This window comes from Neoarius graeffei, chromosome 3 (genome assembly GCF_027579695.1).
Source record: "Neoarius graeffei isolate fNeoGra1 chromosome 3, fNeoGra1.pri, whole genome shotgun sequence".
NCBI classification, from domain to species: Eukaryota; Metazoa; Chordata; class Actinopteri; order Siluriformes; family Ariidae; genus Neoarius; species Neoarius graeffei.
This window is the reverse complement of record NC_083571.1, coordinates 74,216,128-74,239,767: the sequence shown is the minus strand read 5'-3', so window position 1 is coordinate 74,239,767 and position 23,640 is coordinate 74,216,128. Positions and strand designations below refer to the sequence as shown.

Below are 23,640 nucleotides of genomic sequence, written 5' to 3'. Positions count from 1 at the left end.
TTATCGCCGTTAAAATTGAGTCAAGTTAACGCGATAATAACGCGACATTTTTAACAGCACTAATATATATATATATATATATATATATATATATATATATATATATATATATATATATATATATACACACATACACCATGGCACAGATTCGTGCGATATACATTATAAATAATATAATGAATCATTGAACAGGCAAAATAATTTTCGACCTACCTGTGTGTTTTTTGGTGTATATGTGAAGTTCGATAGTCCTTGCCCCTCTACTAGCGTAGTTTATCATGTCAGAACACAATGAGCAAAGTACTTTTCCTGGGACGTCTATTTTCCGTATGTGGTCACCGAGCTTCGTTGTGACAGTCTGCTTGTCGATCTCGACATTCAATGTTCTTTCTAACCAAGCCCATTGAAAACAGTTCTTTATTCCTGCACCTTTATCAATCTCCCTTGCTTGATCCTCATCTAGGACTTTTGCCATTGTCGATATGCTAAAATATCCTGCCTGAATACGTGTCTTTCCGATGTTACCAATGCGTATCGTCAAACAGTGTATACGGTCAGTGAACGGCAAGCCACGCATGGAGAGCATGTGTACTTGTGTTTATACACTGCACGTGATGGGATTTCCCAAAAATTCTACCGCAAATAAGTCGAACATTGTTGCAAAAGTGAATGTTAATTACGACATGTCGAAAGACTCGAGTGTGTTAACCCGGAGCCCACCAAGAATCAAGACGTTATAAGATGACCACAGATCGTTAACCATACACCCCCCCCCTGAAAATTTCTCAACGGATTTACATCGATCTCAGAAACAATCATTTTGGTCTGAAAAAGTCGGAAATCCGCTGATCGGCGGAAAATTCTCATCCCTGAATATTGCACGCATGTCTTGCCTCGCTTAACTTCAATGACACCAAACTCACACTGGTTTGAACATTTTGGTTTAATTTTATATTTTAGAAAAAAATATTAGGAACAATAGTCTGGAAACAAATATTTTTCCATACACTATTTTCCTTTTTCCATTCTTATCCAGACCTGGAAATTACGAAAATCAAATTCCATACTTTTCCATACTGTGTAGGAAGCCTGTGTAAAGAGTGTTTATTTTAGTTACTATCCTTAACTTGCAAGTGACATCAAAGCAAAATAGAAACCTGGATGTCGGACATGTTAGTGGATATACAAATGCGGGGTCAAGCGACATTCCATACAAAACATAATCATGTGTGCACAACTCTCTTTGTTTTTCCACTGCTTTAAGTGTTCTTTGAGCTATGCCATATCTTTGTGCTGTATATGGTTGTGGTCACAACAGTACTCGTGACCGTGGCATGTTCCGATTTTTTAGAATTCCATCCATGATTCGGAAAGAGGGCAAGGAAACAATGAGACTTAGTACGGAGAGGAGACGAGCACGGCTGAACAACATCAACAGGGCTGATCTAACAGAGGCTAAAACCAAAACAGCTCGTGTTTGCAGTAATCATTTTATCTCAGGTGAGATTCAAAAGCTCTCTCAATAATATCATGGAAGAATTTAATTTCATGTTGCTAGAATTTTGCTATAAAATGAGCGTTCTCTTGTCGTGGTTCACTTGCTCATTATTATAATTTTAACACGCATATTACCATTTTGCTTCTTGGAGTGCCAGCAAAATTATACGATAGAAACAATCCAGACTGGGCACCCACTCAGAAAATGGGCTATGTTTTGTCCAAAGTCAGACTTGATTCTTCAGCAGGCAAACCAGATAGAACGTGATATTTGGGTACTCGATGGTCGGTAGAAGTGTCTTATCTTCAGAAAAGTCTGACTTTTTAAAACAATATGGGTCAAAACCACACATATCTATCTTCTCTTTGTATTGAATCTTCGCTCAACCATTGAAATCGTGGTAATACTGAGAAAATTCAGCATTATTTACAGACACGCTTTGAGTGGCTGCCATCCTAGATGCTTTGTATATCCACCATCATAGCGGACGCTCATGACATAGCACATTTTGATCACGTGGTTGCAAGTCATCTACAGACGTCCTGTCAGCTCAGACTCATCTTCATTCTCCTCTGATCTCTCTCATCAACAAGCATTTCCACTCACAGAACTGATGGATGTTTTTTTTTTGCACCGTTCTGTGTAAACTGTAAAAAGTGATGTGTGTGAAAATCCCAGGAGATCAGCAGTTTCTCAGACACTCAAACCCGTGACCTCAATTTGCAGGATTTTTTGCATCGTGCTCCTGATATACACGCCTGGCTGATGTGGTAGCAGCTGTGAGCAGATGTGTTCCTAATAAAGTGACCGGTGAACGTATAGATCCAGAGATATGCTGTTATTTGCCAAACGGGATGGTTTTGTTCGGGGGGCTCCACGGGGGCGGTGGCTCCTCCACCACAGTCACCTTCGTCTTTTTTCCTCTTTGCTCTTGTTTCTGCTGAAACTCTTTCTTTCTCTGTAAAGACAGAAACACAGTTGGATGAAAAAGCATCGAAAAATCCAATTCTCATCATGGATCAGATCTAATATGTGTCCTGCAGAATTCTGGGCTGTGATTAAATCTGTGGTTTATGGCCCGACTCTGTCTCTGTTGTTACTAAGATAAAACATTAATGACTCTGTAAATAACGCTTTATTGTGCCGTGATGTTTCTCTTATGGCATTAATAATTGCTCTCTGACTTTAATGTGTTCCAGGTTGAAAAATCAATATTTCAGTAATAATGAAGAACTCAGCATGCTTTCTGTTTTCTGCTCATGAAAGTGCACACACAGCAACAAACCATGAAGCTCAAAACCTTCTGCTTTTGGTGGAAAAATGAAAAACATCAGCGCTTTTACTTTAACACTGTGTGGATGAAATAAATTTTAAAGTGGAAAAACGTTTGAAGGTTTGATCCACACACCAGCCATTTTTCATACATGTCCAGCGCCGTCCTTTCTCTTTCTTCCTTCTCATAGTTCTCCTCGATCGCTTTTATTTCCTTCTTCCTGCGTTCAGACTTCAGCTTGTCCTCAGTGACCGCCTTCTTCCTGTCACTCCTGAGATGAAACAAACATCATGGCATTTACTGACATTCTGCACACACACACAAAATTCACAATTGCAGCAACAAAACTACAAACCTCAACACCTGTAAAAGCACAAAATCAGTCAGATATTAAACACAGCATGACGTGTAGATTATCTGTGAGCTTCAGGAGAGATTATGATGAAATATATATGAGGTGAAGCTGGACTGCAAGTCTTCTGACGTCTTCAGGACAGAGGCGTTTACGTTCTTTACAGTTTCTCAGTAACATGATGGAACAAGCTGCAATTTTTTTAACCTACTAACTTAGAGAGAGCCATTTTTCATACATGTCCAGCGCCGTCTTTTCTCTTATTAACACACATGTAAAGAGACTCTGGTGAGGGAACGACTGTTTATAGCTGTGATAACGTCAGTGACAACAGGAAGTAACTCGTTTCATGGACATTATATGAAACTATAAATGGATAAAAAGTATTATGTGCTCCTTAATAATCAGCTCTGTGGTAATAATAAGTCTCATCACATCACCAAAGAAATCGCTTCATCTCACCTCCCCAGTGTTATTTAGTATTTACTGTGTGTGGTGGATAAAATGCAGACATTTGTGAATATTCAGTAGTTTATTGCATGCTGATAAAATCTACATTATTTTAATAAGTGTAAAATTATTTCAGATTTGGTCAGGATGTTATTACTGTTATTATCGCTGTTATTAACACATGTAAAGCACACACAGATATTTATAAATATTTACTCATATATCCTCCATTATTACTGACGTCCTTCAGCGTTGACTCTCTGATTTTTATATTCGATGTTGAATGAGTTTTCATTGTACCGTTTTCCATCACACGATAAATCCCAGATGTTTAGAGCAAATCTGAGTAAATCTCCTCACCACTGAGTGAATGAAGAACTGCTCTCTCTTTCCTTCTGCTCTTTCTCCTTCTCTTTTTTCTCTTTCAGCCTGCTTTCAGTCTGCACCTGTTTCTGGAGCTGCTTACGACGGAGGTCATCATGTTCTCGCTTCCATTTCTCAAAAACCTGATCAAAAGAAAGGGGAGAGAATGTCACAGTGACATGAGTGGAGGTTCAAGTACCACACACACTGCAGTGTAACATCCTCCGTCTGTGACCTGATTAACATTCTCCATCTTTAACCTGATTAATGTCCTCCGTCTGTGACCAGAGTAACATTTTCCGTCTGTGACCCGATTAACGTCCTCCGCTTTTGACCCAAGGAACGTCCTCCATCTGTGACCTGATTAATATCCTCCGTCTTTAACCCAATTCATGTCCTCCGTCTTTAACCCAATTAACATTCTCCGTCTTTAACCCGATTAACATCCTCCGTCTTTAACCCAATTAACAGCCTACGTCTGTGACCTGATTAACGTCCTACATCTTTAACCTGTGAGGGAAATTTAGTGGATGAACATTTCTATTCTCTGTGTTTCTGTGTGTTGAGCTCAAGTGGCCTAATATACTGAGAAAGATGTTTTTTCCAATGCTGTAATCGCTTTTCTGTGGCCTTGGTGGTAATGAGCAGGGTGCTTGAGTTCGTCCTAACTACGCATCTTCTCATGATGTAACCACCTTTCCTGACCTCGGTGGTGATAAACAGGGTGCCTGAGTTCTCATAACTACGCATCCGCCTGCACATACCAGAGCACGCCAGGTGCACGCTTTAACAAAGCTTCATAGAAAATCTTGAGCCAATCACGTGAAGACACAAGCAGTGAGCGAATGCCTTCAGAGTATAATAGATGACATTCCTAAAACACAACTCAGAGTGCGCGTACTCTCGGCATCATCAGAAGTGGTGTCTTCTTCTATTCTTCTCTTTCCTTTCCTATTTTATATATCTGTTATATGATCTACTATAATAAATAACTGAAAAGAAGACTGCTAAGCGTTCTGAAGTGTTTATTAGAAATTTCCATTACAATTCCAATTAATGTCCTACGTCTGTGACCTGATTAACGTCCTCCGTCTGCGACCAGAGTAACGTCCTCCGTCTGCGACCTGATTAACATTCTCTGCCTTTGACCCAAGGAACGTCCTCCATCTGTGACCTGATTAACGTCCTCTGTCTTTAACCTGATTAATGTCCTCCGTCTGTGACCAGAGTAGCATTCTCCGTCTGTGACCCGATTAACGTCCTCCGTCTGTGACCTGATTAACGTCCTCCATCTGTGACCTGATTAATGCAAGGCTCGACATTAACCACTGCCCGATTGCAAGTGAAACATGCATTCGGGCAAGTGGTATATGTCCCCCAACATGCCCGACCGGGCAAGTTGGAATGAGCATATATTACCAACTAGCACCACAAAAATTAGACTTTCTGATCTTTTATTTCAGTTCTTAAAGGTCCCATGGCATGAAATTTTCACTTTCTGAGGTTTTTTAACGTTAAAATGAGTTCCTCTGACCTTCTTAAGTCACCCCAGTGGCTAGAAATTTCATAATGTGTAAACCAAACTATGCCCAACATTTGAGAATGGCGCGTCAAAATGGCGCGTTGATAAGCTCTTCCCTTTACTACGTCAGCAAGGGAGATGATCCCACGCCCCCCCTCTGGATTCCCACCCACTGTATGGATTGCCCCGCCCAGTTGTAGTGAGGAGACCATAGAGGGAGGACACAACAACATGGCATCACCTAAGCGAGCGAAACATGGAAATTGTGCTGTACATGGATGTGACAACACAGAAAAGAGTCTGTTTTTACTGCCGACGGGAGAGCCCCTGAAGATGCAGTGGCTTAATTTTATTTACTTCAATAATACGCCGTCGAGTCTACCTAAGACGGTGTATGTTTGTCAGAAGCATTTTCCTGAGGAATGTTTCCACAACTTGGGACAGTACAGGGCAGGTTTTGCACATCAACTGTCACTGAAGCCTGGGTCCGTACTAAGCATCCCTGCCGCATCAGCCACAAACACCGAACAAGTAAGCGTATAACTGTTAAGTCGTTTTGCCGTGTTTTAAAATCGGTGCGTTTGCAATGGCTACATTAGCTGTGCAGCTAACCGCTTCCTGCAGTTAGCCAGGTACTCTGTGCTATAATAGCCAATCAAAACAGTTTTTACAAAGACACCCACATTCTTTTTTTTAAGTCACTCGTTCATTTTATTTGTTTGTTTGTTCAGGAAAACTCAAACATTTGTTGAATTTATTTTATTTCCTCGCGTCGCACCTTAATGACGTCAGCGCGTGGTATTTTTCCCTGATTCTGGGCCGGGGTGTCGTGAGTGGCAGAGCAGCTCCATTGCTGCGATCCATTGAAAGTCAGCCCTAGATCCAATCTTTTGTCGGGAGCTGAGGTCGCGCGGGCGGCCCTCCAGCGGCACCGGCCGCCCGTGGAGGCAGTGGTTCTCCCAGGGGCTAGTTGGGGGGAGGAAACGGCAAAGTCCCCACTCCTCCATGGTAAAACTGCTCAGTTTTACCATGGGCCTCAGGCTGAAAAAAAACCCGACAAAGTCCCAGTTTTACCATGGGCTCGAGTTGTACCATTTTTTTAGACAGGGCGGACAGACCAGGGCATTCGCCCGCCTGGCTGTGCCCGACGAGGAGCGCTCTCGGACGGCTTGGGAGGCAGACGGCAGCCCCTCCCCCTCCTCCCATGGCACGCCCCCACCCTCTACCCTTCCCCGCCTCCTGCTTCTCATTAGCAAAACGACACACTGGGAAAAGGGCTGAAATGGGGCTTTCTTCCAGGACGCTATATCTACGTTCCGAGGGTTCATTTCGAGAAAGGCATCCGGAATATAACATCCGGAAGCCTCCACGATCCCGTTTAAAGCATCAACAAACCACCATACCATGAGTCCTTTAAAAGTGCCCTTCACTACAAATTCGCCATTATGTCTTGGCTGTTTTCTTAGTCTCGGTTTCATTTGCTGCTTTGCAAGTTATTTTATATACCCCCGCTGTTGTAGTATGGTACGGGTACTGTTTACAGACCCCTTGTGCATGACGTCACGCATCACGTGACGTGATAATTACAGCTGGGGTCAGACAGACACTGTCTTTGATGTCAGCAGCTTCATCTGTCTTCAATATGGTTAATTTTTGCGCTGTTTTTGCTTGTTCAAACAGAGAAATAGATAAAAGGCATTACTGTCTCCCCGCTACCAAGAAAAATGTTAACAAAGAGAAGCAAATGCTTCAAGAACAATGAGGAAATGAGTGTTTAAAGAATACGATGAGAGGAACTCAGCCTGAAAACTCCAGAGAAATTCACGATTGTATTTAAAATGTATTTTACAAAAACAGAGAGTCGGAAATGAGTATGGAAGAGTTTGCTTAATAATCTCGTTTTATTTATTTTTTTTCTGCTCACATTCGAGTCAGCTCCGTCATGAAAGGGTCTGATTTTCTTACAGGTGAAGCCACTTCCGTATTCAACACAGAAAACCCAGATTGGTTTCAAACAACTCAGGAATAAAAAACTCAACAAGGAGTGACATGCACGAAAAATCCTGAAAGAACAAAACAGATTAAGAGCAGAGAGACCTGGAGCTTGTTTCTGTTATCAGAGAAACACAGTCCTGTGCAAAATATTTATATATCAGTTTTTTTTTGTTATATCATCCATCTCTAGGTTTATATATATATATATATATATATATATATATATATATACACAGTATATATATATATATATATATATATATATATATATATATATATATATATATAAAAAACAACAACAAAAAAACACCTTGCACTGTGTCCAGACAGGCTGCACTGATTCAGTTACGTTACCAGGTCTGTATAAAACACCCACAACCTACACACTAAACAATTTTAAACTCAAACATTATCCTGCCTGTCATGACGCAGCGCAGGTTTTTTTTTTTTTTAAACCTAGAGGTGGATGATATCACAAAAAAAAAAAACGAAATATAAATATTCTCAAACACAGTACTGTTCAAAAGTCTTGGCACCCTTTTGTTTTCTTCATACAAACTTCGTTATAGCGGAGCGGAGCCCCATAGGCATAGAGTGTGGATACATAAAGAAACCCAGCGAGTTGTTTTCTGATGGTTTCGGTCCTGTGCATGCCTCTACCGTATCAGTGTTAGAGTAATTACCAGTCATACACATCGCCTAGTGGCCAATGTTGGTAATTGCCAGTCATACACACCGCCTAGTGGCCAATGTTGGTAATTGCCAGTCATACACACCGCCGAGTGGCCAGTGTTAAGGCCCGGTCCCACTGGCCGATGGACACAAAACGTATGCAAAAAGGACATAGCGGACGAGCAAAATTTCGGGGGTGGCTCTATCCGTTTTCATCCGCTCCAGAAATGGACAAAATTGGCGAAAATTTGCGAAAACAGAACGGAAAAGAACGGACGTGGGTAGTATATAGCGGGGATGTTAAATGCATGTTCATAGGAAGCCTAGCGGATGAAAGCGGATGGAAGTGGATGACAGCTCCGAAGGTGTTACCGGTGATAACTGAGAAGCGGACGCATAGCAGAAAGAGCGGATGCATAGCGGATGAAGGGGATGCATCACGTACGCCTAACGGAAACAAAGGGGATGTTGCGCGGATGTATATCGGATGCAGACCGTTCACTGCGCTAGGTGTCCTTCTACATACTCTAGACATACTCCAGACATCTTAAATATACGAGATACATCCCAGATATAAACGCTTTGTCCGTTTTGAATACTTTATATACGAGATGCATACGCTTACATCCTTTCTATTTCCGTGCTACTAATGATGAATAGACGTTTCATGTACCTTATCTTTCCTCCCTCTTTCCATTTTCAGCTGCAGCGGATGTGAGTTGCGAGGATGCCCAGAGGATGCAGAGAGGATACAGCAGACATTTAACGGATGATAACGGACATAGAACGTTTGTTGCTCGTATATGTCGCGGATTTACATCGTACACGGCGGAAAGTTCATCCGTTATAAAAGTTTTGTGCAGCTCAAAACTTTTTGCGCGGATGAAATCACAGTGGACAGATGTTCGATGGATAGAGCGTATGAAGCACGTATGCAATGAGTACACAACGGATGCATAGCGTTTTCCAACGGATGGCAAAGATTTTTTTACGTTTTACATCCTCTTTGCATCCATAAGTGCAGTGGGACCGGGCCTTTAGACTACGTTCAGACTGCACCCTGAAACGACCCATATCCGAATTTTTTGCCCATATGTGACCTGTATCCGATTTGTTATTGACAATCTGAATGACACAGATCCGATTTTTTCACATGCGACCCAGGCCGCTTGGATATGTGGTCCTAATTCCGATGCATATCCGTTATTTTCACATGCAACTGCAGTCTGACCGGACAGGTCGCATTCATGCGACCTACACGTCATCAACAAGAGACAAACGTCACTATTCTGCGTTGGCTAATCCTGCCTCTTTGGTAGAAAACAACAACATGTGTACAGTTTTCAGAATTTAAATAGACTTTTATAGAATTGATCAAGCTAATCAGGGCTTAATTTGAGGGGGAGCAAGCCGGAGCGCGCTCCGGAACCTCAGACGTTGGCTCCGGCAGCTATTTACACTGGATCCGGTGATCCGCCACCTCTCTTGACTATGTAACAAAATAAAAAAAAAAATAATAATAATTAAATAAATAAATGCAAGTTTATTTAGTGTTAATGTCTGATTTTGATATCTGTCTTGTTGGTGATTTCTCTCATGAAACGACATCCACAAAATATCTATTTGTATATTATGGAAAAGGAGGGTGCACACTTCCGTGGCCGCGGGAGGAAGACGCGCTGTTCGGGGAAAAAGAAGTGGAAGCGCTCTGCCAGCAGTTTTGCATCAATGACCCACGACATGTCATCAGGGCATTCAGGGAATTCAGGGAAAGTAATGGAGAATTCATCCCAGATGAACTGAAGGGCCTCTTGGCCACGATCAACACTGTCCCTATCTCAAGTGCAGAGTGTGAGCGGGGGTTTTCGCAGATGAACTTAATTTGCAGTGTTATTACAATACAAGCCCAGAAGCGCCCCCCTTCTTCTTTTTTTTTCGCACCGGAGCCAGTCATCCTCTGTGCTCCGGGACCTCCCACTTTACAAATTAAGCACTGAAGCTAATGGTGGATTTGGTAGGGACCTGGATGTTAAACCATCCTGTATTACAAGATTATTTTGGAAATTTCCAGTAATTTGACACCTTCGGTCTCATTAGTCTGCTGCCCACATTACTCAGATTATTGTGAGTTCCGCCGCCGCCACAAAAACCACATTGCCAGGTCTCGCCTCATCTCCATGCTTTACTTGCAAACTTGCAGAGTGCGCTTTTTTTGTTGTTTACGTATTACGTAGATGTGCTTATATTACGTGTCAATTTGCGCATGCGGGACACTTTTGGGTCGTTTTCCATTCATATTGGAGAATCACATACAAGTCTCGTATAATTGGTAATGTGAACGGCCTAACAAAAAAATCGGATTTCACAACAAATCGGATATGGGTCGTTTCAGGTTGCAGTCTGAACGTAGTGTTAGTAATTGCCAGTCATACACACCACTTAGGTGGCACGGTGGTGTAGTGGTTAGCGCTGTCGCCTCACAGCAAGAAGGTCCGGGTTCGAGTCCCGTGGCCGACGAGGGCCTTTCTGTGCGGAGTTTGCATGTTCTCCCCGTGTCCGCATCGGTTTCCTCCGGGTGCTCCGGTTTCCCCCAGAGTCCAAAGACATGCAGGTTAGGTTAACTGGTGACTCTAAATTGACCGTAGGTGTGAATGTGAGTGTGAATGGTTATCTGTGTCTATGTGTCAGCCCTGTGATGACCTGGCGACTTGTCCAGGGTGTACCCTGTCTTTCGCCCACAGTCAGCTGGGATAGGCTCCAGCTTGCCTGCGACCCTGTAGAACAGGATAAAGCGGCTAGAGATAATGAGATGAGATGAGATAATGAGATGAGACACACCACCTAGTGGCCAGTGTTAGTAATTACCAGTCATACACACCACCTAGTGGCCAGTGTTAGTAATTACCAGTCATACACCGCCTAGTGGCCAGTGTTAGTAATTGCCAGTCATACAAACCGCCTAGTGGCCAGTGTTAGTAATTAGCAGTCATACACAGGGCTTTCCACAAGCGCCGGCTGCCAGCCATACAGCCGACTACACAATTAAATCCAGCCGGCTACTTTAATGACTATTATTTTTGTAGCCCACAGGCTCTAAATATTAATTTTCTTTTTTAATAAAATTAAATGTTTATCTAACGGACTGACAATAATGTCAAACTGAACCACACTCATTTAAGTTGTGATTCGCGCTGTTTGTACCGATAATAACCACAAATTCCCCGCTGACTTCGTTGATCAAGGGAGACTAACTCATCCGCGGCCCTGACATGCGGTGTGTGTGTGCGCGCACTCGGCGGAGGCAGTAGTGTGTCGGGGCTGTCGGAGGCGACATCGGAGGGAACAGAAGCGGAGATGACGCTTATTTTGTCTCAGGTAAACCAGTCTTCTCTCGTTCAATTACGTGCTGGCATCAAAAGACACCGTTGGTTGTAAATGAAACCAAACTGAGTCGTTGGAGTGTATTTTCATACACAAATGGAGAATTGTTCGCCGAGTGTGTAATTGTGTAGCCACCACTGCAGACCGTTGTCGTTGTTAATTCATAGCATGCTCAGCTGCGTGAATGTGTCATGCACCGAAAATAAGAGATTTACAAGCCAGGAATGCCTCATGATGTAATATGCAAGAAAAGAAAGAAGATTTACTGCCATTTTACTTTGTATTTGAGTAAAGTGAATAAATAAATGGTCTGTGGAAAATACTGAGAACTGCGTGCACAGGAGTTTATTTTGTGTTTACTCCCCCCCCGGCTGGCTACTTATTTGTCATGGCTGGCTAGTATGAGCCTTAGTGGAAAGCCCTGCATACACACCGCCTACTGGCCAGTGTTAGTAATTGCCGGTCATATACACCACCTAGTGGCTAGTGTTAGTAATTACCAGTCATACACACCGCCTAGTGGCCAGTGTTAGTAATTACCAGTCATACACACCGCCTAGTGGCCAGTGTTAGTAATTGCCAGTCATACTGTGGGTGGTAAAAGAGAGCAACTGGACTTGCTTGAAGATTCTTGAAGACGTTTCACCTCTCATCCGAAAGGCTTCTTCAGTTCTGTCTGACTAATAGGGAGTAGCAGGTATTTATCCTCTCATGGATGAAAAGCAATCCTAAGGTGTCGTTCAGTCATCCTGTTGGTGTGGGTCACTGGGGGCTGGGTGTGAATGGCCTCGAGAGTCATTGGAGAGATCAATGGATTGCTGGTTCTCTCTGTCCTCCTATGAATCACTGAAAACAGCTGGGTTTTGGTGTGCATTCAGTTGTCTGGGAAGTGTGCCAAGGACTGCATTGTAAGACAGAAGCCTTAGCATCGAGGTCTACCGGAAACCCACACACACAGACCAGTACCTACTTTTCGACTCTCACCACCCACTGGAACACAAATTGGGGGTCATTAGGACCTTGCAACACAGGGCTCAGAACATTCCTACAACGGTAGAGGGAAAAGAGAAGGAGCAGAATCACATCAAGAAAGCACTTCAGAACTGCGGGTATCCCAACTGGGCCTTCTTCAAGAGCAGAAAAAGGAACATAATGGACAAGGAGGATAACAGGAACAAACGCAAGAACACTGTCATTCCCTACATTTCTGGTCTATCTGAGAAACTCAGGAGGATTTTCTACAAACACAACATTCCGGTACATTTCAGACCCAGTAACACCCTGAAGCAGAAACTTGTCCACCCTAAGGACAGAATAGCCAGACACAAACAGGACAACGTAGTGTATGCAATTCAGTGCAGTGAGGAATGCACGGACTCGTATATTGGGGAAACAAAACAACCGCTTCACAGGCGCATGGCTCAACACAGGAGAGCCAGTTCCTCAGGCCAGGACTCTGCTGTCTACCTTCATCTTAACAACAAAGGACACTCATTTCAGGATTGCAACGTACGCACTTTAGCCAGAGAGGATCGTTGGTATGAGCTAGGAGTTAAAGAAGCCATTTTTGTTAACCTGGAACGGCCATCACTGAACAGAGGCGGGGGTCTAAGACATCATTTATCAGCCACCTACAATGCAGTCCTTGGCACACTTCCCAGACAACTGAATGCACACCAAAACCCAGCTGTTTTCAGTGACTCACAGGAGGACAGATACCCCTTTTCCACCAAATCAGTTCCAGGGCTGGTTCGGAGCCAGTGCTGGTGCTGGTTCACAACTCGTTCAACTTGCGAGCCAGCTGAGAACCAGTTTGCTTTTCCATCGCTCGCGGTGCCACATCATTACGTCGCTGTATACGTCATTACGTCGCTGTATACGTCAGTTACGTCGCTACGTTTGCTTAAACCTTGGCGCGAATATCGAAGCAAAAACAACACGGAAGAAGCAGCAGCAGCAACAACAACAACAATAATAATAATGGATGACTTCGCGTTTGTACAGCTGCGGCTTCTCGCCGCTTAAAAATGGCGATCTTTCGCGGTCTTGTTATTGTTGTTGGTCTTAACAACTCCGCCCCCCCGCTGACGTAAGCGGTTCTTTCCTCTGGCCCAGCAGAGAGTTGGTGCTAGCCTGGAACCGGTTTTTCTGGCCCCAGAGCCAGTTCTTTGTCAGTGGAAACAGAAAACCCAGTTCCAAACTAAGCACTGGCCCCGAACCAGCCCTGGAACTGCTTTGGTGGAAAAGGGGCAAGAGAGAACCAGCAATCCATTGATCATCCCAACGACTCTCTAGGCCATTCACACCCAGCCCCCAGTGACCCACACCAACAGGATGACTCAATGACACCTTAGGATTGCTTTTCATCCATGAGAGGATAAATACCTGATACTCCCTGTTAGTCAGACGGAACTGAAGAAGCCTTTCGGATGAGAGGTGAAATGTCTTCAAGAATCTTCAAGCAAGTCCAGTTGCTCTCTTTTACCACCCACAGTTTACTATGACCTGGATGACTGAGAATCTTCACAGACTTGCCAGTCATACACACCACCTAGTGGCCAGTGTTAGTAATTACCAGTCATACACACCGCCTAGTGGCTAGTGTTAGCCGGTAAAGAAATAAAATTAAACAAAAGAGGCTCTGGCTATTATATATGAAAATTCTACAACCCAGAAACAGATGGGAGCTCCACTTTTAGGCAGTGCCTAAATCTATATATTAAATTTCTATTTTATGATTTCTACATTATCAAGTAATGAACCTACAGTCTGAGAGAGTTCTACACAAACACAGAACTTTACAACAACTGCATGCATGTGAAATGGAAATAAATCGACTAAGGCAGGAACAATTATTTTGGATAAAATTGTTATTGTTCATTACAAGTAAAAAGTAACCAATAACCAAACTTAATAATAAACTTAATCAATAACCAAACTTCAACTCAATGTGTGATCTTCATTTTATGTTGCAATTCACAACTATTCTATGGTTTTCCTAAAAAACAAAAAGTAGCACTCGCAAAATAGGGGGCAAGTGATAATATTGGGGAAGGGGGGCGCAAGTGCAAATTTACCCCCACTTGCAAGTGGGTTTAAAAGTTAATGTCGAGCCCTGTAATGTCCTCCATCTGTGACCAGAGTAATGTCCTTCGTCTTTAACCTGATTAACATCCTCGGTCTCTGTCATTGTTAATTTTACCCGTTTTGCAGTTTCTTTCCTTTCCTCTTTATCGTCCATCTCTTTCTGCAGCTTTTGCATCAACTCCCGTTTTTCTCTGATCTTCTCTCTCAGTGCTTCACGTTTCTTTTCTTTCCAGGCTTCATAAGAGGCTTTAGCTTCAGCTTTCTTCCTTGTCTCCTCCTGTAACACAAACACTTTCATCCCTGTGTTGAGTTTTATACGGTCTGATCAGGTGAACAACAAAGTGTGTTTTCTAGAATAAACTTTTATACATTTTCATCTTATTACAATATAAACTTCTATAATACTGTCACTTTAACAAATCTATAATAAATTGTGTGATCTGATGGTAGTTTATTAGCCAGAAATGAGTCTGTGAATAGGGCAGCACAGTAGTGTAGTGGTTAGTGCTGTCGCCTCACAGCAAGAAGGTCCTGGGTTTGAGCCCAGTGGCTGACGAGGGCCTTTCTGTGTGGAGTCTGCATGTTCTCCCCGTGTCTGTGTGGGTTTCCTCCGGGTGCTCTGATTTCCCCTATAGTCCAAAGACATGCAGGTGGCTCTAAATTGACCGTAGGTGTGAATGTGAGTGTGAATGGCTGTTTGTCTCTATGTGTCAGCCCTATGATGACCTGGCGACTTGTCCAGGGTGTACCCTGCCTCTCGCCCATAATCAGCTGGGACAGGCTCCAGCTTGCCCGCGACCCTGCACAGGATAAGCAGTTACAGATAACGGATGGATGGATTGATGGAGTCTGTGAATACGCAAATTGGAGACGGCCATAACCCATTAGGCCCCTCCCCTTCACCCCCGGGTAAACCAATCATACATGGCCTTGATTTGCATAATGTAACCTGATTAGATCCCATATTTGATGGTGCACTAACACTCTTAGTCACGTTTTCACATGGACTCAGATTTTCCAAAGTTTTACACTTTATCCAGAAAACATTTCATCATAAATACAGTTTTAGAGCAAATATAATTCTGATCAAACAATTTCAGAACAAGTCAATACAAGATTTTAATGGTTTATAGATAAATATTTACAGATAATTTATACAATATTATATTATCAGCATTTACTAAAATGAAAATTCACACAATGATTTCACCTCAATTTTTTTCTCCTCTTTCAGTTTTTCTTCTTGTTTTTTAGATCTAAATGTCACCTGCAGTTTCTCTTCTTTCTTCTTGAGCCAGTCCTGTGGACAAAACAGAATTTCTAAATATTATTTATATTTCATTAATTAAATTTTTTGGGGTGGTCAGTTCCCACCCACCAGCTGGCTCTCCCCATCATACAACAGAGCCACCAACCAGGAAGGCTAAGGACTAACACCTGCTTCCTTAAGCCCACCAGCTGCTCATGCGGTACCACAGGCCATGTAGCTCACTCAGAGGATAGCGCTTTCTGCCCTCTTCCACATACATGAACTCAAAGACACCCATGAGTGGCTACTATCACTGTGATTGACAGAAGAGAAAGTATGCCCCTCCCACCCAGAGTCTTTCCTTGACTTCCAGTCACTAATAGCTGTGGCGTGGTTAACATTTGAACTGGTGATCTCCGGATGACAGGATGAACACTTTTCTGTTGCACCACTCCAGAGCCCACATTTTATATTCTTTCATAACATTTGATAGAACGATGACTTTATCACAACACTTCCTGTTTAAACCTTTAAATATCTAACTGCTCAGTACAGCCTTATTATTATTATTGCTACTACTACTAACTATTTAATGTGTTGAAGTGGTACAGAATGTGAGTAGAATGGTCTGGAATAAAACATCTCTAATGGCTGAGATACGTAAAAAATAAATAATGTTAGATCCTGTGAACATGCAAATAAGCCACAACCCCATGACTCATGTCCTGCCCCTTTTCCTAATAAATGAATACATCCATGGACTTTATTTGCATATTTGTATCTAATTGGCTGTTATATTTGATGATACGCTGACACCTGCTGGATTGTGTTGTGATTAGACTCTTGGTTCCAGGTTTGTGGTGCTGAAACAGAACCAGTTCTGGAGATTATTTCTGGTTCCAGCACTGATGAGTGGAGATGGAGCTGTAAAGGTCGTGTTTAAATCAGACCTGATAAACGGTTGCTCTTAGGGAATCTGCAGTGTCCAATCCCGTCTCCTGTAAACACAAATTCTGCTCCAGAACCTTTAACGTCCCCAGATATCTGGACTCTACGCTGTACGATGAGGTGCTCCTGGACTTTTTGGAGCTTCCTGGTGTGGAAGCTGAAGATCTGCAATCCAACAGATGAAGATGTAGAAGATGGCACTGAGCATCTCATTACATTTAAGAACATAAGAACAGATGTTTGAACTGACCTGGCTCGCCATGTGGTGGACATTTCACTGTCTGTTACAGGAGAGAATTCTGAACTCTGCTACATGAAAAAAAAAATCCAATAAACTAACATTCACAAATGCTGATTTATAATATTTATATATAATTGTTATTATTATGACAGTAATATAACTAAAACATGCTCCAAAACATACCTTATATTCTTCCTCTTTTCTCTGTTCTGCTGCTGAGAAATCTGCATTAATAAAGAAAATTAATTTCTATAAGTGACACCATCCCACAGAACACATGCTGCTTAATGTGTTCATCTGTAATGACAGAAATTCAACACCTAACTTTACCATCAAACTTCAACAGAACAATACCGTAAGAAAGGAGTTTTTTACCTGTACCCTCGGCGCCCTCTAGTGACCTGGAGCCTGTGTTCACTGTCACAGACTCAACCTCCTGCAAACAACAGCAACAACATGCAAAATAATTGAATATTCAGGACTAATGAGACACTTCAGGTATGTAGAAATTCAGCATTTACTTGAATACATACTGTGTTTACACTTCTACTGCAATTTTATAACACAATATTATTATCATGGACACTTCAGTCACTACAGGAAGTCCCCTTCAGGAGGAGGCACACTGGCTATCTCGGAAACACTTGTGATACAGTTACAAGGTTGTCGTGGTGGCCAAACTAAAACCTTCAAGAGTACACCTTCACTACCATTAGTGTGTTTGTTTTACCTGGACAAGAACAGGTACAGTGGTCCTAATTGTTGAGTGGCAGCTGTACTTCCTGTACTAACCTGTTTGGTGTTGCTCCCAGAATTCCTTGCGGTCTGAGAGGACATGGAGGTGTTGGATACAGGCGACGTAGCAGCTCTGCTGGGTGGAGTTTGTGTTCGTCTGTCCTTTTCATCATGTGCACTGATAGGTGAGTGAGGAGCTCTCTGACGGGGGGCAGGTGTCGGGGGTATGGCCTCTAACACACCTGTACACAGGTAACATCAACACATCTGTGTGTGTGTGTCAGAGATGATACACTACATCACTCCACTCTCACCTCTCTGACAGATATAAACACTAACTCTGAACTGAAAATGTTTTAAGGCCAATTCTGTATTATAATTAAATTAAATACAAAATAATCAACACACATGCAGTGCAGTGGTGATGAGTGCCTGTGTGTTTGGGTGGTGATGAGTGCCCATGTGTTTGGGTGGTGATGAGTGTCTGTGTGTTTTGGGTGGTGATGAGTGTCTGTCTGTTTTGGTGGTGATAATTGTCTGTTTTGGTGGTGATAATTGTCTGTGTGTTTGGATAGTGATGAGTGTCCCTGTTTGGGTGGTGATGCGTGCCTGCATATTTGGGTGGTGATTATTGTCTGTGTGTTTGGGTGGTGATGAGTGCCCGTGTGTTTGGGTGGTGATGAGTGCCCGTGTGTTTGGGTGGTGATGAGTGTCTGTGTGTTTTGGTGGTGATAATTGCCTGTGTGTTTGGGTGGTGATAATTGCCTGTGTGTTTGGGTGGTGATGAGTGTCCCTGTTTGTGTGGTGATGAGTGTCTGCATGTTTGGGTGGTGATGATTGTCTGTGTGTTTGGGTGGTGATGAGTGTCTGTGTGATTGGGTGGTGATGATTGACTGGTGATGATTGTTTGGTGATTAATGCCTGTGTTTGGGTGATGATGATGATGATGATGAATGTCTCTGTGTTTTGGTGGTGATGAGTATCCCCGTGTTTGGGTGGTGATGAGTGTATGTGTGTTTGGTGGTGATTAGTGTATGTGTTATATGGTGATTATGAGTGTCTATGTGTTTGGATGGTGGTGGTGAGTGTCTATGTATTTGGATGGTGGTGATGAGTGTATCTGTGTTTGAGTGGTGATGAGTGTCTGTGTGTTTGGGTGGTGATCAATGCCTGTGTGTTTGGATGGTGGTTGTGAGTGTCTGTGTGTTTGGTGGTGATGAGTGTATGTGTGGTGATGAGTGTATATGTGTTTGGGTGGTGATGAGTACCCCAGTGTTTGGGTGGTGATGAGTGTCCATGTGTTTGGGTGGTGATGAGTGTCTGTCAAACTGACTTTAACTGAGAACTGAGGAGGTGCGTACTCACACTCAGAGTTTGATTCCCATTGGCTGTTCTCTGAATACAGAGGCATGGGCGATTCTGACAGGCTCTTCCTGCAGGCAGAAGACTCTGATTGGTTCTTCCTCACTGAGGGAGATTCTGATTGGCTGTTCCATTGTACAGGTGATTCAGAGTGTGAGGTCATCTCTGAGTCTTGGTGACTTCTGTCTTGACTCTGACCCTTGTTCATACTTCTGTCTGATCTGAGAGTGTCTGATCTTAAAGCATCCAATCTGAGAGTGTCTGATCTGAGAGTATCTGATCTTAAAGCATCCGATCTGAGAGTATCCAATCTGAGAGTATCTGATCTTAAAACATCCGATCTGAGAGTATCTGATCTGAGAGTATCTGATCTTAAAGCATCCAATCTGTGAGTGTCTGATTTGAGATTGTCAGAGTTCCTCTGGCTCTTCAGGAATGAGACTTTTTTGGGTCTGATGTTCTCCTCCTCCTCATCTGATAGTTTAAAGTCATTGATCGAAGTTTTTATTCTTGCAGTTTTGAACATGTTGATCTTCTTCCTCCTCGTTTTCAGCAGATCGTTGAAGACATCTGTAGAGAAATAACAGTCTGATCAGTTTGATTCATGACCATAAAAGTCTGATTCATTGTACAGCAGGTGTAATTAGGCTTGGGCGGTATGGTGAAAATATCGTGTACCGCGGTACGACAAAATACCGGCGATATATTTTTAATACCGTCAAAAATAAATATATTTGTATTTTTATCCAACTTACTCGAAATGACTGTAATGTCATTTTATTATCGTACAACCGTCTCTGGTACAGCGCGCGCATGCCACTAGATGGCAGTTTGCAGGTCAACAGCAAAGATTCTAGAATCTTTGGTCAACACGTTCATGTTCACGTTATTCACCCCGAGGCAAGCCGCGACGCTCCGCTTAGGTTTCATTTCTTTTGGCGGCTCCAGCCCCCTACGAATGCTCATAACTCGGGCAGGGGAGGTCCCAGCCTCCCCAAACTTGGCAGCCAGCGACCTCTGCCCTCTCCCCCAACGAACCAGCACTGCCAGGGCCCGTTCGCTCCCAGCCAGGGGACGTTAATTCCCCCCGAGGCGAACTCCGCTCCGTGCCTCGTGCCTTAACAACAAACAGGGTCATGTCTGTCGTTTCTGTCTTGGATTGGCTATTGCACTGAATTGCATTATGTTTCGAGTTCTCTCCAATCACTCAGCTAAGGATGCTAACCCGTTTGCTTTACATAAAGAGGCTTTTAGTGCATTCCTAATTTTCTTCTAAATGGGCACAGCCTACTAGCAGCCCAAAATAGCTTTATTTCATTACTTGTATAGCCTATTTGCCTGTTTGAGTGGAAAAAAGCTACCTGTTATTGCTTGAATTAGGCAAATTATTTTCTTTTGATTTACAAAAGATGTGATTTGAACTCACATACAATGTTTTGTTTTTTGCTGGCTTTGTTGGTGTTTGCACTTCTTACTTTTATTAATGTGTGTTTTTATTTCCAACATTAATATAGGCCAACTTGATTGCTTGTCACTGAGTTCAAAAACATGTCATCCTGGCAGTTTAAATAAATGTCTTTAAACATTTCACCTGTTTGTTTTATAATGTCAAATACAGAATATCTAAAACAGAATAGATAACAAAAAAATAGAATAACAAATAAACATAAATTACTATAGAATGTGAAGAAGATATGAAATAAAACCTACAATAGTATATATATATATATATATATATATATATATATATATATATATATATATATATATATATATAAATAAAACAAAAAAACGTAAATACCGGCATACCGGGGTATTTAGTCAGGAATATACCAGGGTATGAAAAAATGGATACCGCCCAAGCCTAGGTGTAATAAACAAACTGTGTCCAAAAATTGACCATAAATCATATGATCCTCTTTGCTAAGACACTTAGAACCATGACAAATCTCTCATCTCAGAAACAATATAAAATATAAACATAAATTTAACACTAATCACACAACAGCTGAAACTCTCCAGAATAAATAAAGTGTAAATCCATCATCCACACACTGATCTGATTTTAATCTTGGTCAGTTTTGTTTTTGTTGTTGTTGTTATTGTTGTTTGGTTTAATCAGATTTTCACCTTACCACAAGCTCAAGCAAAAATATCTCATCTCATCATCTCTAGCCGCTTTATCCTTCCACAGGGTCGCAGGCAAGCTGGAGCCTATCCCAGCTGACTACGGGCGAAAGGCGGGGTACACCCTGGACAAGTCGCCAGGTCATCACAGGGCTGACACATAGACACAGACAACCATTCACACTCACATTCACACCTACGGTCAATTTAGAGTCACCAGTTAACCTAACCTGCATGTCTTTGGGCTGTGGGGGAAACCGGAGCACCCGGAGGAAACCCACGCGGACACGGGGAGAACATGCAAACTCAGCATAGAAAGGCCCTCGCCGGCCACGGGGCTCGAACCCAGACCTTCTTGCTGTGAGGCGACAGCGCTAACCACTACACCACCGTGTCGCCGCAAAAATATCTTACTGAATAAAAGAATAAAAAAAAGTCAGAAATACAGATCACATATCCATAAAAACTTTATAAACTTTTTATGGATATGTGATCTGTATTTCTGACTTTTTGTGTCTTTCATGATCTGATAATAACGGCGGAGAGGAATATTTTATGAACACATACGAGTCCAAGAGAAATAAATTAATCTAAAAATCCCTTTTACTGATTTGTATATTTCACTGAATACCACATCCTGTGTCAGTGCCTTTAAATAATAAATCTGAAATATATATAAATAATCACTAGACATGAGGACATTTATTTAATGACTAAAAAATAGAGAATATAACAGGAAATATAACATACAAAAATGTATAAAGCAGATGAGATTACAGATTATCAATTAAATCAGTTCAGGAGTTTATGAACATCAGGTTTTATTTCGTCAGTTCTACTGAAAGGGTTAAATTTTGTTCATCATTAGTGTAAATCTTAGAAACTCACCACCATCATCGTCTTCGTCATCAAAGTTCAAATGAGAAACTCTGTTCCTGACAGCTCTCTCATTAACCGCTGCTTCCAGCTCGTCCTGTAATAATAATAATAATAATAATAATAATTGAGAGAGAGAGAGAGAGAGAGAGAGAATCAGAGAGAGAATCAGAGAGAGAATCAGAATTGGGGGGGAGGGGGAGATTTCTCACCTGGAAGGTGGTTCTTCGGGAGGTTTTTCGGCTCCTGCTGTAGGCCAGAGTGGTGCAGAACTCATCCTCTTCGTCCTCCTCAGCCATACTGCAGCTCTAAAGCTTTCCTGTTTCCAGACACTTTAAGCTTTAAATCTTTATAAAACACAGTGAAAGTAACGTGAACTCGCGGTGAGCAGGATCACATCTCTGTGTTACACAAACACTTTAACTCTCTGCTCTCTTTACTGATTCATTTATCAGATAAACATCATGCCGTTATTACAGAAGCGCCATTTGTTTACACACGTTACCAAGAGACAAGAGCGCGAGGCGGAGGAAGTGGTGACGCAAGATCCGGCAGCACGTCATCAAAATGAAAGTAACTGCAGTTCTGATAATAGCCAGCAGGTGGCACCAGGTAAAAACACAAACATGAGACCCTGTATTTACCAGCACACGTCTAATAACCTTAATCTCATCTCATTATCTCTAGCCGCTTTATCCTGTTCTACAGGGTCGCAGGCAAGCTGGAGCCTATCCCAGCTGACTAGGGGCGAAAGGCGGGGTACACCCTGGACAAGTCGCCAGGTCATCACAGGGCTGACACATAGACACAGACAACCATTCACACTCACATCTACGGTCAATTTAGAGTCACCAGTTAACCCAGACCTGGGCATTTTCCGGCCCGCGGGCCGCATCCGGCCCTTTGGTTCATTCTATGGACTGAATGTGCATTGCTTTTATTTTGAAGTTGTGTTCAACAAAAACGCAACGCGCGCGACATGAACATGACATGAAATCCCACGAAACCTAATCCCGCGATAGGTTTAGATAATCCCGCTTCCGTAATTTGTCCAGACCAACCACAAACTTGTACGGCATCCTTCAAACGGTCCAGCCAATCACATAGTGTGACGTCACCAGCAGGCGCCGGAGCCCGAGCCAATCTGTAGATCTGATTCCTACACCGAATCGACTGATGATCATCTGTCAGCTGTGCTTCGCATCTCCACCTTAGACATTCAACCTGACTTTGATGCACTCGTTAAAGACCAACAGAGACTAGATTTCTCTCACTGAACAAATAAAAAACACCAAATGAGGTGATTAGACTACAAATGTGGGTATCATTATTATAATATGATGTATCTTGTTTGATATTTGGAGTAGAAAGACAATATTGTGATGTCTTTATTGTGTTTTGGGGTGAATGTGACTGAAAAAAAATGGTACAAACGTTCACATTTTGTTAACCATTGTTTTGGGAAATTTGATTGAATAAATGACATTTTTTGTAAGGCAACCTTGTTTT

The 23,640-nt window shown here is 42.4% G+C and overlaps 1 protein-coding gene across 2 annotated transcripts; it reads right to left on the bottom strand.

Annotated features, from left to right (window-relative positions):
• Nucleotides 1–1,074: 1,074 nt before the first annotated feature.
• map9 (microtubule-associated protein 9) lies at nt 1,075–22,586 on the bottom strand. 2 transcript variants are annotated; one of them, XM_060916018.1, is made up of 13 exons: nt 22,344–22,586; nt 22,144–22,228; nt 19,132–19,698; nt 17,824–18,008; nt 17,407–17,467; nt 17,215–17,255; nt 17,041–17,099; nt 16,793–16,955; nt 15,804–15,893; nt 14,709–14,870; nt 3,934–4,079; nt 2,907–3,042; nt 1,075–2,456 (listed from the first exon to the last, which is right to left on the bottom strand). In XM_060916018.1, the coding sequence occupies exons 1-13, from the start codon at nt 22,428–22,430 to the stop codon at nt 2,337–2,339; spliced, it is 1,902 nt and encodes a 633-aa protein (XP_060772001.1). In that variant the 5' UTR covers nt 22,431–22,586; the 3' UTR covers nt 1,075–2,336. The 2 variants fall into 2 exon arrangements, with proteins under 2 accessions (XP_060772001.1, XP_060772002.1); XM_060916019.1 differs by having other exon boundaries at nt 17,041–17,096.
• Nucleotides 22,587–23,640: the final 1,054 nt, after the last annotated feature.

Coding starts and splice junctions, on each gene's coding strand:
- map9 (XM_060916018.1), bottom strand. CDS start 22,430: ATGGCTGAGGAGGACGAAGAGGATGAGTTCTGCACCACTCTGGCCTAC. Junction 19,699..22,143: donor TGACGAAGACGATGATGGTG/GTGAGTTTCTAA, acceptor ATTTCTCTACAG/ATGTCTTCAACGATCTGCTG. Junction 15,894..16,792: donor TAAGAGCAACCGTTTATCAG/GTCTGATTTAAA, acceptor TTTTGTCCACAG/GACTGGCTCAAGAAGAAAGA.